The following is a 14,786-nucleotide window of genomic DNA, read 5'->3' as shown; positions in this document are numbered from 1 at the left end:
TTCTGTCCTAAAACTTTATTTTTCCTGAAGAACTTGCCAGTTACATGTAATAATTTTCTTTAATCATACAACCCCTTTAAAATTATAATGAAGTGTTGTCATTTATTCTAATTGTCATTTTTAGGAGCCATTGCTGTATCCTGATACATATTTTACATCAGTATCCAGAAGCACCTGAAAATGTTAACTTCCAGTTACTGTAGAAACATGCCCTAATAGTAAGAACAACAAGCTTTTGGCTTTGCACACCATCTACTAATACCAAATATACACATAATCTGAAATTTATTGCACACCGTTGGTAAGCAAATTGTTTTAAGATATCTCATCAATAGGATTTATTTTTAATCAATCAGGTACACAAATGCTAACTTATTTTAAAACATTATTTTACTTTAGATTTCTCACTTTTCCCAATGGATTGTCTAATCCCACTACTTTACAGACAGCTGCATATGAAAACAATTTCTACTGTTTTTGTGATTCAGTACATTGTAAGAAATAGTGTGGATTTTATCTGGAATTGGACACTCTCAAACAGCTTGTGCTGTTCCTTGAGGGGAAAAGATAATTATAAACATTAAAGAAGGAGGTGTTAATTATTACCAATAATTATACGCATAAACTATAGCATAAAAGTGGACTATAAGGATCTTGTTAGAATGAAAAATTGTGTTTTAATCAGTCTTGATTTAAACTATACTACATCCTGATAAATAAACATCTTTTTTCCAAAATATACACTGTGGCGGGGGATAAAAGTAGTTAAAGTACCTATTAATAGTTGCAGTCTACAACATGGAATAGGAGATGTCCTTTCTTCGGGCTTATCAAAGAATCTCTTACATTTTGAATCACTGGGACTCAGGTTCTTATCCATATTGAGAATTATTTTTTTATGTGATAGCTTACCCACCTAAATCTCTCCTGAGTTTACCCAATGAAATTGAGACCACATGAACTATCCAGAATGAACCTGATGTAATAAATGCATTTGCTGCTGACTTGGGGCCTGGCCCTTGTGAGTGGGAGTGCGTGTGAATGGGTGCATGGTCCGGCTTGCCTTGGTCATGATGCCTGGGCATCAAGCCAACTCCTGACCAGCGCCAGGTGGTAATGACACGGGTAAGGGTGATCGTTTTCTCCTGGGCACCTTCAAAGCACCTTCCCTGTGCCATCTTTTTGGAATGAGTAACACAACAGAGTATACCGAGTTGTGACGCCATTCAAAGTAACTTTCCAGCTAAAGGTAAGAACTTGAACTAGACGCCCAGTGGTAAGAGGTACTTGTGGTAGCAAGTGAAACCACAGTTAAGTGGTTTCGATCGGGTACGAAACGTTAGTGAAAACCTAAAAATGTGATCTGTTGGTACACAGCCCTGCATAAATCATCTCTCAAAATCAGTCTTTAAGACAGTGGATGGCATTAACCTAATTTGTTTTCCTTGTGTTTCCTTGTGTTTGGAAAGCAGCATTCAATATTCCAGAGCATGCATTATCTTCGAGCCCTTTACAAAAGGGTCTGTTGACACACAGAAAATTAAGGGGCACCTGGATGGCTCAGTCAGTTAAGAATCTGACTCTTGATTTCGGCTCAAGCCATGATCTCAGTGTCGAGATCAAGGCCCACATCAGGCTGTGGATGGAGCCTGATTAAGATTCTCCCTCCCTCTGCCCCTCGCCCACTGGTGCAGGCCCTCTGGCACTCTCAAAAAAAAAAAATTAATGGACCAGTTAAAATCTTCATTCCTTTAATCAGGTTCTTTAACACAGTAGCAATGTTAGCCCTGTTTAAGATACGTGTGTTTGAAATTAAAACAACTGAAATTTTTAATACTCTTGAGTTCTTACCTTTCACTAATTCCAGCTATCATGCCTCCATTTTAGCACAAATGAGAGTGGTTTTGATACATAAATGTAAAAAGTGGAATTTGGGGAACTGTCCTGGTTTCTTGTGATGCATGATTTTCTCCACGGTGATTAAGTATTTCCATTTATGTTTATTCCATTAAATGTTTCTACTCCATAGTGATTTCACCCTTAGACTTTTGTATACTTCACAGACACCAGGAAAACTTCTTTGTTGGTGTACATCTATAAAATTTGTTTGGCAAGCAGTGACCATGACTAGATGCAGAGAGCCTTGTTTAAATTAGAAATGTTGTTACCACTTGCACTGAGGACAAGACCCAGTGAAATAATAATAATAAAAAAAAGGAGAAATGTACATTTGAATATTTAATTCAAGGTATTTTTTTACAGTAGTGAAAATCAGAAAAGTCCCCGCCAATGTGTCTGGCATTCTGTCTACTGGGCATCTCATGGAGGGACAGTTCAACACCGCACAATACAAGGATAAAAGATCCCCATGAAACCTATGTGACATAAGAGCACTGAAGTAGGTGCTGAGCCATTCAAAATAATCAATATGCTGTGCAGATTGAAAATTTGGTAATCCATTTGCAGTAGATATATTCACTCTACACACAGAGACACTTACTTCTCTGACCAGACAGTTAAGAGAGCTAGCCACATTTTAATGACTCTTTATAGAGGTAGTAAAATAGAATTTTCTTTGAGAAAAAATGTAGAAAATTAGAGAACAAAAGGGATCAAAAAGCCGTGTACCATTGCAACATTAAAGACGTTCACAACTAACCACGTGGGTGCTTGGTCTGCACATCTACGGTGGGCGACCATGTTTGAGGGTGTCAGCCACATGTGGAGTGAATGACATCGTAAAAAGTTCTGAAGGGAGGCGTCAGTTTTCTTGAACAAAGAGCTGTGGTCACTGGCAGGCAGCAGTTACCCAAAAGGGGCTCTCACTGCCTTACAAATGGATTGAAGAAAGGGCCTGGTTAAAATATCAGAGATAAAGTACCAGCAAGCTACTTGTTTTGCTCTAAAAGAAAACAAAAACAAAAAACATTCACACACACAAAATCTCAGATAATGAGACAGTTGAGTCAGGAGCCAAAATCTCGTTCATCTCAACAAAGGGAAATCAACATACTGTGTTCAGGCTTTGGCAGGTGATGCCAACAGCTACTTCAACTGGACAAAGAAATCTCTTTAATAACTCCTCAGAGAAGAAAGTCAAGTGTGAACTTTGAGCTAACAAAATATTACAGTTCTCACACTTGTCTATAAAATGCCAGTTTTCACATAGACATGATTTGGGCAGGACAACAAATGGAAAACATGCTGAGACATGTAATATATAACTACTTCTCTATGCTCTTTATATAAATAAACACTCCCTTCCCCCACTACAAAGCTCAGAAAAAGCCGAAGGCAATTTCATCCCAGATATTCTGGGGGCTCATACATAAAACACATGTTTTTTAAAAGTATCGAACTCTGGAGCCAATTTCTAGTTGTTTGCTAACTGGCCTAACTGTTCCCAACAGTCAGCCCTTAACGTTAAACGTAAAGAAACAAGCCTTGACCTTGCACTTTACAGGTTTCAAGTCAAATCTGTTAACAACAATCACCAAACACCCATCAAAATTCTACAGTTACACTGGAACTTTGGTTGGATCAAGTATTGCTTGAAATAGGGGAATCATTTACAAAGGGTCTGGGATGGGTCTGTCCTACAGAAAATTTAGACTGTTTTGATATTTAAAAGGTATCATATTCTCTCCTATAGTGTCTAGAACTTAATTTTATTTGAAAAAAAAAAAAAGTATAGAAAAAAGCGAAATGAAGTCAAGGTTATTTTTCATTGCTTTTGTCATTCAAAAAATAAGAAAAAATTTAAATTGATGATGACATGAAGTGCTCCTTTTTTTGTTTTGTTTTTTGGAAGTTTACACAATGTCAACCAAATTCTTTATTGACTTTTAATCAGTGCTAGATGAACTTGGTCTACCTGCTTAACAGGAAGAAATGTAACAAAAATTTTCAGGTTTTCTCCTTCGGTTCTAGAAAATTGGACTCCTTATACTATTTATTATTCTAGGACACCAGGAAAAATCGGAAGTTTATCTTTAAGGTCATTTTCCATTTTAACCTCTTTTTTTTTTCAGTCCTCATTAACTTCTAAAAATTTATTCTGGACATTCTCAAAAATATTCATCCCATCTCTTCATGAATCATATTCCTATAGTAAAATTCTAAAAGTCAGTTTTAATTTCTTTTCTGCAGATGAAATATATGTATTTTTATATAAATATTTTTGCTTAAAATTAAGATATTTGGCACAGAGTCCTCAGCCTACAGTTTCCAAATTGTGGCTGTGCCACTTTCCACTGGCCAACGTGGAAGAGTTTGGGAAGGAAATGGTGCTCTTGATGAACTTGTACCTCGTGTCCTTATCTCTCCCTCCGCCTCACGCCCAGCAATCTAGCAGTATTCCAAGACTGTAGAACACTCGAGAAAGGGTGGAAGATTCATTTCTCCATGTCGATGGGGAGGAAGGAAGGGGGTAGGAGAAGTGTTGCTGAGGATTTCTGAGTACTGAGTCTTCGTTTAATTTATTCATGTTTTTCCACCAACAATACCGTGGTCCCTTGTGTCCTCTGCTGCATCTCCAACGTGCACCCAGGGGACAAAATGTGTGGCCGGGTTTATATCTAAACCCAGACATTTAGAGTCTTGTTCTAGTCAAGTTTTAAAAGGGAGTTTTTCAGGAAAGAAAAAAAAAAACAAAAACAAAAAACCAAGACGGCAATAAAATCTACAGATTAAGAGACAGAAATTCAAATATTAATCTTTAATGATTATATTCCACTTCTTGTCTTGTCTTTCTGCTGTACTTTTAAAAAGTACTCAGATGAGGAGAATCCATTTTTATACGAAGAATTTGAGTCACTACTTTATTGAGGGGCCAGAGGTAACAGATTACACACTAGTGCAAAAAAAAAAAAAAAAAAAAAAAGAACTACATTCTCCAAAGTGCTTCCTGAATAAATTTCAAGACCTGAATTCTCACCAATTTGCTAAATATTGGAATACTGTTTGAATAAACTGCTTGGAGGCTCAAAGTTCTAGAACATTCTACAGAAAATTCTGAAGCGGGTAGTCCTAGATGGGCATGAAAGGGAATCTCCTGTATCCTCTTCCCAGTATTGCACAATATAAAACCTGCCCACAAGGTGTAAGCAGGCGCTGCTTTATCTCCCCCACATTCAACATGAGGCCTGCACGCTGGAACTTCATCAAAAGCTGCCACCAAGTCTGTCATACGTTGTGTCACCCACACAGCCTGTTTGCGCCAAACACAAATGAGAGATGGAACCTATGTCACCCCCAACCATACAGAATGAGGAACACAGTAAGTCCTGCTGACTCATTGTTTCACGGGAATCCGCGCTCTGGGAGACAGGCCACCTCATCTGCCTAGATGTTCTGGTTGTCTCCCTGGTCTGAGTTCATGGAGCATGGTCTGCTCCATGCTGTGCTCTTCCTGTACCAACTGGTCATCAGCTCAGGATGGCAAAACACCTTGACTCTGAACAAATGGCCCACCATCCTCCGGGCACTGCCTTTTACACCCCAGAAAGATGTTGAGTATGTTTAGCGCCCTTCATTTAAAAACTGATTACAGATATACATATGTTTTCATAAATAAAACTTGAGGCATACATGTATATATTAAAATTTTCACCAACAAGGGTGTGTTAAAAATTTCAAGTTCTGTCATTCAAGTTCAATAAAGGCACACGTTTTTTTTTCCTTTAGGCTTGCAAGGAATACAACTGCTAGCAAGAAGTCATAAAAGGCATTTTATGGGACTTTCTTCTTTGATTTTCCTCTTCTTGGGATGAGCGTTCATCCTGTAAGTCAATGGCATGACTCTGCTACCCAAAGAAGTATTGAGATGCATAGAGGGCATTAAATGGATTCCACTTCTGTGTCATGTTTCAGAGTGACAACCCCCAGCTGTGCTGGGTCAGTCACTCCAGGTCTGCTTTGGCCATTTCCATCAAGGCTTCTCACTTCCAAATCGGGCTTTCCGGCTGCCGGGTTCCGATGCCCTCCGGACCAGCCTGGGTGGTGGCTTGGGGCAGACGCCTTCAGTCACACTGTCTTCCCGCACTGAGCCAAACTGGCCTTTGGAGAGAAGGGGCTGCCGTAGCATGCCTGGGGTCTGGGTGCCCCCCTCTTTGCTGGGGGGTGCTGGGGGGTTACAAGGCTGGCCCTGTCCGGAATCGACGTCTACCTCGTTCTTCCATTCCATTTTATAGGGCTGTGGGGCTTTCTTTGAGAACTGTTCTGGCAAGAAGCCCCTTGCTCGGGGCTGCAAATTGAGGACGGTAGTCCCAACATCTGTGTCCGAGTCACTGCTATTGCCACCTACCACAGAGCAAAAGAAGGACAACATGGGCAAGCATTTCAGAGGGAAGGAATTTCAAGTGACTCAGCAATGCATCAGTGGGTCCAGCATTTGCGGTGCCCTCAGGCACCTCAGGCACGGTTTGGGCAGAGGAGGTCCGAGGGCTCGCTACCTCTAGCCCACAGACCTGGGCATGATACATAATCTCTGTGGGCGTTAATGTTGACTGTCCACACTAACGCCGAAGAGCTTACTGTGCGCCAGGCAACTGTCCTAAGCACTTTGAAATGCATTAACCCATTTAATCCTCACAAGCGCCCATTTGGCAGGTGAAGTAACCGAGCTTCAAGAGATATTATTAATCAGTGCATGTGGGTGTCACAGTGCGACTATCTGGCAACAGCAGCTGTGTTCCCACCTGCCCCATCAGAACGATCCCAGAAAGGCTCAGCTACGTGTCTGGCACACAGAAAGCAGATTGGCAATTGGCTGCTATTATGAAAATTCTTGTCTTGATCTGGAATCTCAGAGACAGCCTTCTTTATCTCCTTTGCAGTTTCATAAAAGGGCCGAAACACCCATGTGCCGTTTACAAACAGTGGGAAGACACACGATCAGAATGAGCTGGTGTCAAAATTCAGGTCCTAGAGAACTGTGGGTACAAGAGCTGACGGGGAGCTCGCCCAGGAGCTGAGATTCTTGGGACCCTAAGACCCGGTCTTAGTGGACGTGGCCCACAGCTCTACATATTCAGTGCTGCCTGGCCTCTCTTCTCAGGTCTCATCTCACTGATCATCACCACCAGCCAGCATTAGAATTTCCTCTTCTTGGTTAATTAAGTAAATAAGCAAAAATAAAGGACGTGGTAGTGTTATATCCCACATTCTAATAACATGGTATCTTAACATATTTCTTCTAGGGTTCACAGAAAATGGCTGGGAGTCTACCCAAAGATTATCATTAAATAAAGAGATATTAGACTCGTGATTACAGGCAGAAGTAAAATTTATGGTTGACCTTATGAAAATATATGCAGGTTGTAAAAATTTAAACACTCCTTCGCACATTCACAGCTCTCTATTTATCTGTTCACTACCACAGGTGACAATAGTGGCTCGTGCTGTATCAAATGGAATCATTATGGAAAATCATTGGCTAAATTATTTATAACGTACACAGAACTCCATCCAAAAAGCTTACAATGCTAATAATAAGTCACCATGTTATTATTTGAGGTTTGCAAACCATTAAACAGATTGTCCTTAATGAAGAAGAAGAATGGGAAATTTTCTCTATTTTGTGAACATTAGCAACATGACTCTGCTCCAACTGAGTTCATTACCTGTGTTAGAAATATTCTTTTTCTTTTGTAGCTTTTCTGGAAGCTTTGTATTTTTTGGTAAGGATAAATATCGAGAGGCTGAAGTGGACGCCTGTGAGAAACACACAAAATGTTTAGATTACGCAGATGTCATTTATTGTATCTTAGAAGTTTAAATTCTTAGGGCAAACCCTGGTGTTAAAAATTAAAATTGTACTTTTCTACTCCAAAATTACTTGTGAGGGGCTGGGGGCATAGGGAAGAAAGCTTCCAGCAATAATTATTTTACTTAAAATAACCAAATCTCTTCTAAAATGTAATAGAAATCAGTATTAAGGAAAACGAAAATAAAATAGGACCATTAACAATAAGATGTGCAAACTACTGAGTTTTTTTAAAGAAAAGCTAAGGAAACACCTATGTATAAGAATATACAAAAGATATGTAGAAACAAGGCACCTGGGTGGCTCAGTCAGTTAAGTGTCTGACTCCTGATTTCAGCTCAGGTCATGATCCCAGGGTTGTGGGACCCAGCCCCGTGTCAGGCTCCACGCTGGGAGCCTGCTTGGGATTCTCTCATTCATATTCATTCCCTCTCTCTCTCTCTCTCTCTCACCCCCCCTTCCCCGCTTGCACTTTCTCACTCTCAAAGTAAATAAATAAACTTTAAAAATATGCAGAACCTATATGTATGGGGAGAAAATATATGAAAAATGTAGCTTACTTGAGTTTTAATTACTTTAGTAAGTCTCGAAAATGATAGAACAAAAAGTTATTAGTATAGCTAATTTGCTGACCATTCAAATGCCACAATCTCTACTTTCCTTAACTTTTCATCGATGCTGCCACATTTTACACATTAAAAAAAGATCATTATCTTGTTCACACATTACCATTTTGGTCTCTGACGACCCAATACAGAATATTATTAAAAAATGAAATGCAATCCTAAAATTAATGCAACCTTGCGTGTCAGAGTGATAAGATACAACGTCTGCTACGTTAAATCAATCAATCATAATGTCATTTAAAAATGGTTTTTAAATGGGTGGCTCAGTCGGTTAAGCGGCCGACTTCGGCTCAGGTCATGATCTCGCGGTCCGTGAGTTCAAGCCCCACGTCGGGCTCTGTGCTGACAGCTCAGAGCTCGGAGCCTGTTTCGGATTCTGTGTCTCCCCCTCTCTGACCCTCCCCCGTTCATGCTCTGTCTCTCTCTGTCTCAAAAATAAATAAACGTTAAAAAAAAAAAATTAAAAAAAAAAATAAATAAATAAAAATGGCTTTCCTTATCTATTGACAATGCCCTCCACCAAGGGCAAAGGTGAACACTCACGTCCCCCCAGCGGCTGTGACCTTGCAGTTCCAGCACGTGCCCCTTGCCCATCTTTGGGCCGCAACCTCTCCCTGGAGATATCAGATAGGACTTTGCAAATGAAGCTTGGTCCAGCCATGCTGTTTAAATCTGCAACTTAACTGACCCTTTCTGTGCTCCCAATCTCCTTCCTCAGCATTGTTTTTTTGTTTTTTGTTTTTTTGTTTTTTTCCCCATAGCACTCACTGCCCTCTAACATAACAGATAATTTATTCCATTGCTGGCTGCCTTCTCCTCACTAGAATAGGAATTCTACAAGCGAAGGTATCTTGCTTGGTCAGTTTCGTTCACCAACATATTCCAAGTGCCTAGAACAGTGCCTGGAACATAATGGGTGTTCCAGAAATATCTAGAAAGACTTTACCATCAACTCCATCTCAGAATTCCTGTGACTCAACCCTCAGCAGCCATTCTGTCAGTAGAGCCTCCAGACTGGCGGCTGGCTCTGCTCTGGGAAGCTTCCCTCCTCCCAGACAAATGGTAACAAATGCCAGTTACCCTGTGCTCCTGGTTCAAGCTGCTGTCTTTCCGGATGCTTTCTCGCAAACTGTGCCTTCGTCGGATCAGAATTTCCTTGGCTTGTCGCTCACTTGTGTCAGCCGTCAGATTGTGTCTGTTGTAGGACAAAGTCTGAAATGAAAAAAGAGACATTTTACAAACAACAAACAAACAAAGCCTGATTGCTGCCCCAGAAAGTCCAAAACTTTGCTGTGTTTCTTTGGCTTTGCACCTCAGCGAGGCACTTAACTAATGTGCAGAGCAGAAAAATAAATGAATAAAAAGCATAAAAGTTGTTAACATTCATAAAAAAGTTAACATCCGTTCAAATTTTGAAAGCACTTGTTTTCTAATAAAAGTGTGTGAATAAAGTATCTTTCATTCAAAAGCGTGATCTTCATAAATCAGAAAAATGATGGAACTCATCAAATGCCTCTGTCTACCTTGAAGTGCTTTATACGTTTTTAGCCCTCATTAGTAGCTGGAGAAAATGATACAATTCATCTTAATAAATTCTCTATTGAACAGGAATTACTGGTATAAAAACAAACCACTTTGAGCCACTTGGTGGTGCCGTGTCCTTGTGATTAAACTTAAGAACACTTTTACAACTGGGTGGTCAAACTGAAAAGGCTGGGGGCTATCACCAGCAATAATCATGTGCCAGTATTTGAAGCAGTAAAATTTCTAAACCAGGGCTGGACATGGCACACATTGTTAGTTTTCTAAATTTCCTAAAATAAATTGTAATTAGCGATGGAGTTCATTTTCTGGTGTATTAATATATTCTTCTTGGGAATATCCCTGTGTCCCGAACTATTAAATATTAAATCTTGAAGAAATATGCAAAACTGAGAGAACAAGGCTCAAGTCCTGCCTTGAGAAAATTACTGGCTGGCTGGACATCAAAGGCTAACAAAGTAATACAAAATTGTGAAATTAAGTGCTAAAACTATGTGGTACGTTATCAGCTCCTAGTGCTACCCCACTTGAAGACAGGGCTGGGAATAATACGGAGGCTGTTGAGGAATCCTTAAACATCGGAGGATGTGGATCTGCTGACAGGAGCCAATGGGACATCCCAAGTGGAGACAGAGAAGAGAGGAACAGAGTCCAAGGAAGGAAGACAGAACCTGGGGGCTTGGGGAGGGGAAGGAGGTGTAAGGTCAGAGACTGTAGAACTTGGAATAAGAGATCCCAAATTCTGAGAGAATAGTTTAGCCTGTAAGCCACAGCTGTGGTTTTGTTTCAATTCAAACAGGGGAACGCTGCTTAAAAGGTGCTTTAGGGGAAAAGGAGGAGTCACAGTAATGCAGGATGGAATGGGGACTGCTTTGGGGAAGACCAGCTGAAAAAGTGCAGAAATGACCCCAACATGGGTGAGGAAGGCTCCTGACAAGCGATGTGATCTGTGTGCCACCTCGCCTCACTGTACCTTAATTTATTCATCTACAGAATGGAAACGACAGTCACCCCACTTGGAGAAATGAGTTAATACCTGCCGAAATGGGGCACGGCAAATTGTATGCACTCTCGAAATGTTAGCTATATTATTAGCCAACTGTTAGAATGAGGTGTTAACAATGGGACAGCTGTGAAAGAAGTGACTCGGGAGATACATTAAAGGAAGACACTATAGCACTTGATGAATAACAAGGAAGATTAAACGAATTTGGATAAGTTTTCTTAAAGCTGTAAGTTTTCTACAAGCTATAAAGCTATTTCATCAAAAAAATTAATGCCTGGGTGGCCCAGTCGGTTAAGCGTCTGACTCTTGATTTGGGTTCAAGTCATGATCTCATGGTTGTGAGATCAAGCCCTGTGTCAGGTTCCACGCTGAGCGTGGAGCCTGCTTAAGATTCTCTCTCTTCTTCTCCCTCTGCCCCTTCCCCACACACGCTGTCAATCTCTCTCTTAAAAAAAAAAAAAAAATCAGAAGAGAGCCATCAATTTCTTTTTTCACAATTAGTTAAAACATATTCTTTTATCTCCAAATCCAGAGTAGCAGAACTCCCAGGGGACTCCAAGCTTTTCCCACTGGTGTCTGGGAAGGAATGGCACCCTAACAAGATAGGACCCAGAGAAGAGAAGTTGTCTGGTGTGGGACTCGCAAAAGGCTGGCATAATCGTAGGGCAATATCCACTACAACTGGGTAGTGTGAAATCAGAAGGCATATTCTCAGCCAAAGGCAAGGAAATGCTTGGCTAAATCAATTATTCTCACTCGCTGTCGGATTTGATAGAGATTTCTGGATAATATTTCTCGGATTTCATCCATTTCACCAGGTGTGAGCTTCCTTATTTTCTCTTCACGACAATCACTGTGAAAGTTTAGAAGAAGAATATATTTTACTATTGGACAAATGTTGGAATCATCAATTTTTTTTGAGATAGAATATCATCTAAGTAGAATCTTAGCTTAAAGAATAACACTTAGGGATTATTCAGTATTTTAAGATAACTCAAAATTCTAAAACTGTTCAGCACCAAAATTATTCAAAACAAGTTCAATCATGCACAAGTTTTCACAGTCTGTTCATGCAATTATTTTTTTCCATACAATTATTATTTTAAGGAAGAAAAACTATAGTAGCTTATAATGGTCTCACTTTAGTATTTCTAATACTCCATAAATAAGGTAATACATGATTGAGTTTTTTCCAACAGAAACTTAATTAGCTACATTTTACTATTAGGGCTTAGTCCTTTAAACACATCATTATAAATATTTGCAAAGACACCACTTATAATATGGATGCATATGCAGTCAATCATAATTATTCAAGGATTTTGTATTTGTAAAGTAACCTACTTGCTAAAATTTACTTGTAAACACAGTATCGGTACTCCTGGCACTTTTTCACAGACATGTGCAAAGTGGGGGGAAAATATGAGTGCCCCAACACACAGGTTCCTGGATAAGGCTGAACACTGCAACACTCTGCCTTCTTGATTCAGGTCTTGTACTGTAAAAAAATGTCCTTTTTGTGGTCTATTTAATGACACATTTTTCACATTTTTGTGCTTTCTTTTGGTGACTTCACTGTTTAAAATGGCCCCCAAGCATGGATCTGAAGTGCTGTCCAATTTTCCTAAACAAAAGAGAGCTGTGATGTGCCTTCTAGAGAAAAGTCATGTTCGGTAAGCTTTGTTCAGGCATGCGTACAATGCTGCTGGCCATGAGAGGAATGTTAATGAAATAGTAATATATATGAAACAAGGAGTCTTTAAATAGAAATGTACATAAAACGAGGTTATATATCATCAGTTGATGAAAATGTTGTGACCAGAAGCTCACAAGAACCTAAGCCCGTATTTCCCCTAGGAGCAACTGTTCAGTATGGGCAAATCAGCGTTTATGGCGATTTTACAAGACATGACTACTGCCAACAATGAGAACCAACTGTATTTATACAGTTTTATTTTACTGCCTTCAAAAAGACTTTGAGAGGGCCTACAAAAATATACGGTAAAATAAAATGCATAGCTAAGAAGATAAATTAAGAGAATAAAGCTGAGAAAGTTAATATACAGAAATCCAGGTCTTATAGAAGATGGGCTAAGGACACACCAATTGAAGTCATAGTTCCTTTATTTTTTTTTAAATGCAAACTTGCTGTTACTGAAAATCGGCCATAATATTAATTACCTATGCCCATTGGTACTGGAGAAAAGCAAAGGAACAGATACAGAGATTTAAGGCTTCCGCAGGACAGACTTCTCTAGATATAAATGATTCAATTTTGCCTCAACCTCAATTGTTCTTGAGTTTTTAAGAAGCATCTTCTTAGACTAAAGCATTGTTGTTTAGACAGCTGTCCAGGTATCTAATCAGGAGTTTGATCAGCAAAGTTAATTCACAGAACTTGAGAAGGACAAATACAGTCAAGAGGTAACAATCTTTTGGGTGTCTGATTTTCTTGTACAATGTTCCCACCAAGTTTTATCCAACATATGTTTGTATAACTCTAGTGGTAAGTGCCCAACTACCTCCCTTGTTTATACCCAAAGAGTATCTACTGGAATGTAATACAAAAACAAAAAGTACAGGAATCTTACATGCACAGCTCAATGAACTATCACAAAGCAAGTGTACTTGCACAACCGCTACTCAAGTCAAAAAACAGAACGTGACCTAGAACCCCAGAAACCACTTCATATTACACGCCCCCAACAATCACTACTTCCTTCCCTCTTTGACAAAAACAACCACAATCCTAACTTTGGAATTCATAGAATACTTTTGCCTGAATCTGAACTCTATATAAATGGAGTGTTTTAAATACAATAGGTAGTTTTTTTATTTTTATTTTATTATTTATTTTTTATAATAGGTAGTCTTTTAAATTTAGCCTCTTTTGCTTAGCGTTATATGTTGGAGATTCAACTGTGTTATTGCATGTAGCTATTGTTGGTTCATTTTATTCATTACATGAATATAGCACAATCTACCCATTTTACTATTGATGGGTATTTGGCTTATTTCCAACTTTTGGATATGACAAACAATGCTTCTATGAAAATGGGTCTATTCCAAACTCTTACTTTGTTCCGCTGGTCTATTTGTTCTTTTATCCTTACCCAGGAATCACATTGTCTCAATCATAGCAGTTTTAGTCTTGCTACCTGATAGTATAAATCCTCCAAATTTGTTCTTTCATGTTAAAGACAATTTTGTCTTGGTTAATTTGGGCCCTTTATGTTTCCACAGAAATGTTAGGACCAGACTGTCTAATGACACACTGGAATTATGAATGAAATTGCTTTGAGTCCACAGATCAATTTGAGAAGAGCTGATAGTCTTATAATATTGAGTCTTTCTTTTTACTAATATAGTCTTTATCTGGTTTGGACTTTCTGCAGAGAGGTCTCACATATATTCTCTAAATTTCATTTTGATGTTTGACATGGACGTATATGAATGTTTCATGATACCATTCTAAATTAAGCATTTTTTAAAGTGTCATCTTCTATTTGTTGATACTTATAAAGCCACCACTGATTTTTTTTTTTTACCATGTATTAAGAAACCTAGATAAATTACCTTATTGTGTCTAATTACTTTTCTGTAGGTTCTTTTGGATTTTCTCTGAAAACAATCCAGCTGTTTGGGAAGAGTGACAGTTCTACTTCTTTTCCTATCCTTAACTTTTAAATTTTTTCTTGCCTACCATTGGCACAATATTCATAAAAATAGTAATAATAGGCATCCTTGTTCTTGATCTCAGGATAAATCTTTCAACATTTCAACACTAAAAATCGTATTTGCCATAGATTTTTCGTGAACAAACTTTATTAGCTTGAGAAAGGATTTC

At 38.9% G+C, this 14,786-nt stretch overlaps 1 protein-coding gene across 1 annotated transcript in view; it reads right to left on the bottom strand.

Moving 5' to 3' along the window:
- Positions 1-4,702: 4,702 nt before the first annotated feature.
- The window catches only part of SLC9A2 (solute carrier family 9 member A2), a 100,827-nt gene continuing 90,743 nt past the window's right edge, over positions 4,703-14,786 (bottom strand). The window contains exons 9-12 of the mRNA XM_060609748.3: positions 11,696-11,792; positions 9,472-9,603; positions 7,623-7,713; positions 4,703-6,300 (exon numbers count right to left, since the gene is read on the bottom strand). Coding sequence (XP_060465731.3) covers positions 5,930-6,300; positions 7,623-7,713; positions 9,472-9,603; positions 11,696-11,792 — 691 coding nt within the window. The 3' untranslated portion in view covers positions 4,703-5,929. The remainder of the gene's footprint in view (positions 6,301-7,622; positions 7,714-9,471; positions 9,604-11,695; positions 11,793-14,786) is intronic.

Source organism: Panthera onca, chromosome A3 (genome assembly GCF_046562875.1).
Source record: "Panthera onca isolate mPanOnc1 chromosome A3, mPanOnc1 haplotype 2, whole genome shotgun sequence".
In the NCBI taxonomy this organism is placed as follows: domain Eukaryota; kingdom Metazoa; phylum Chordata; class Mammalia; order Carnivora; family Felidae; genus Panthera; species Panthera onca.
This window is presented reverse-complemented; position numbering and strand designations above follow the sequence as displayed.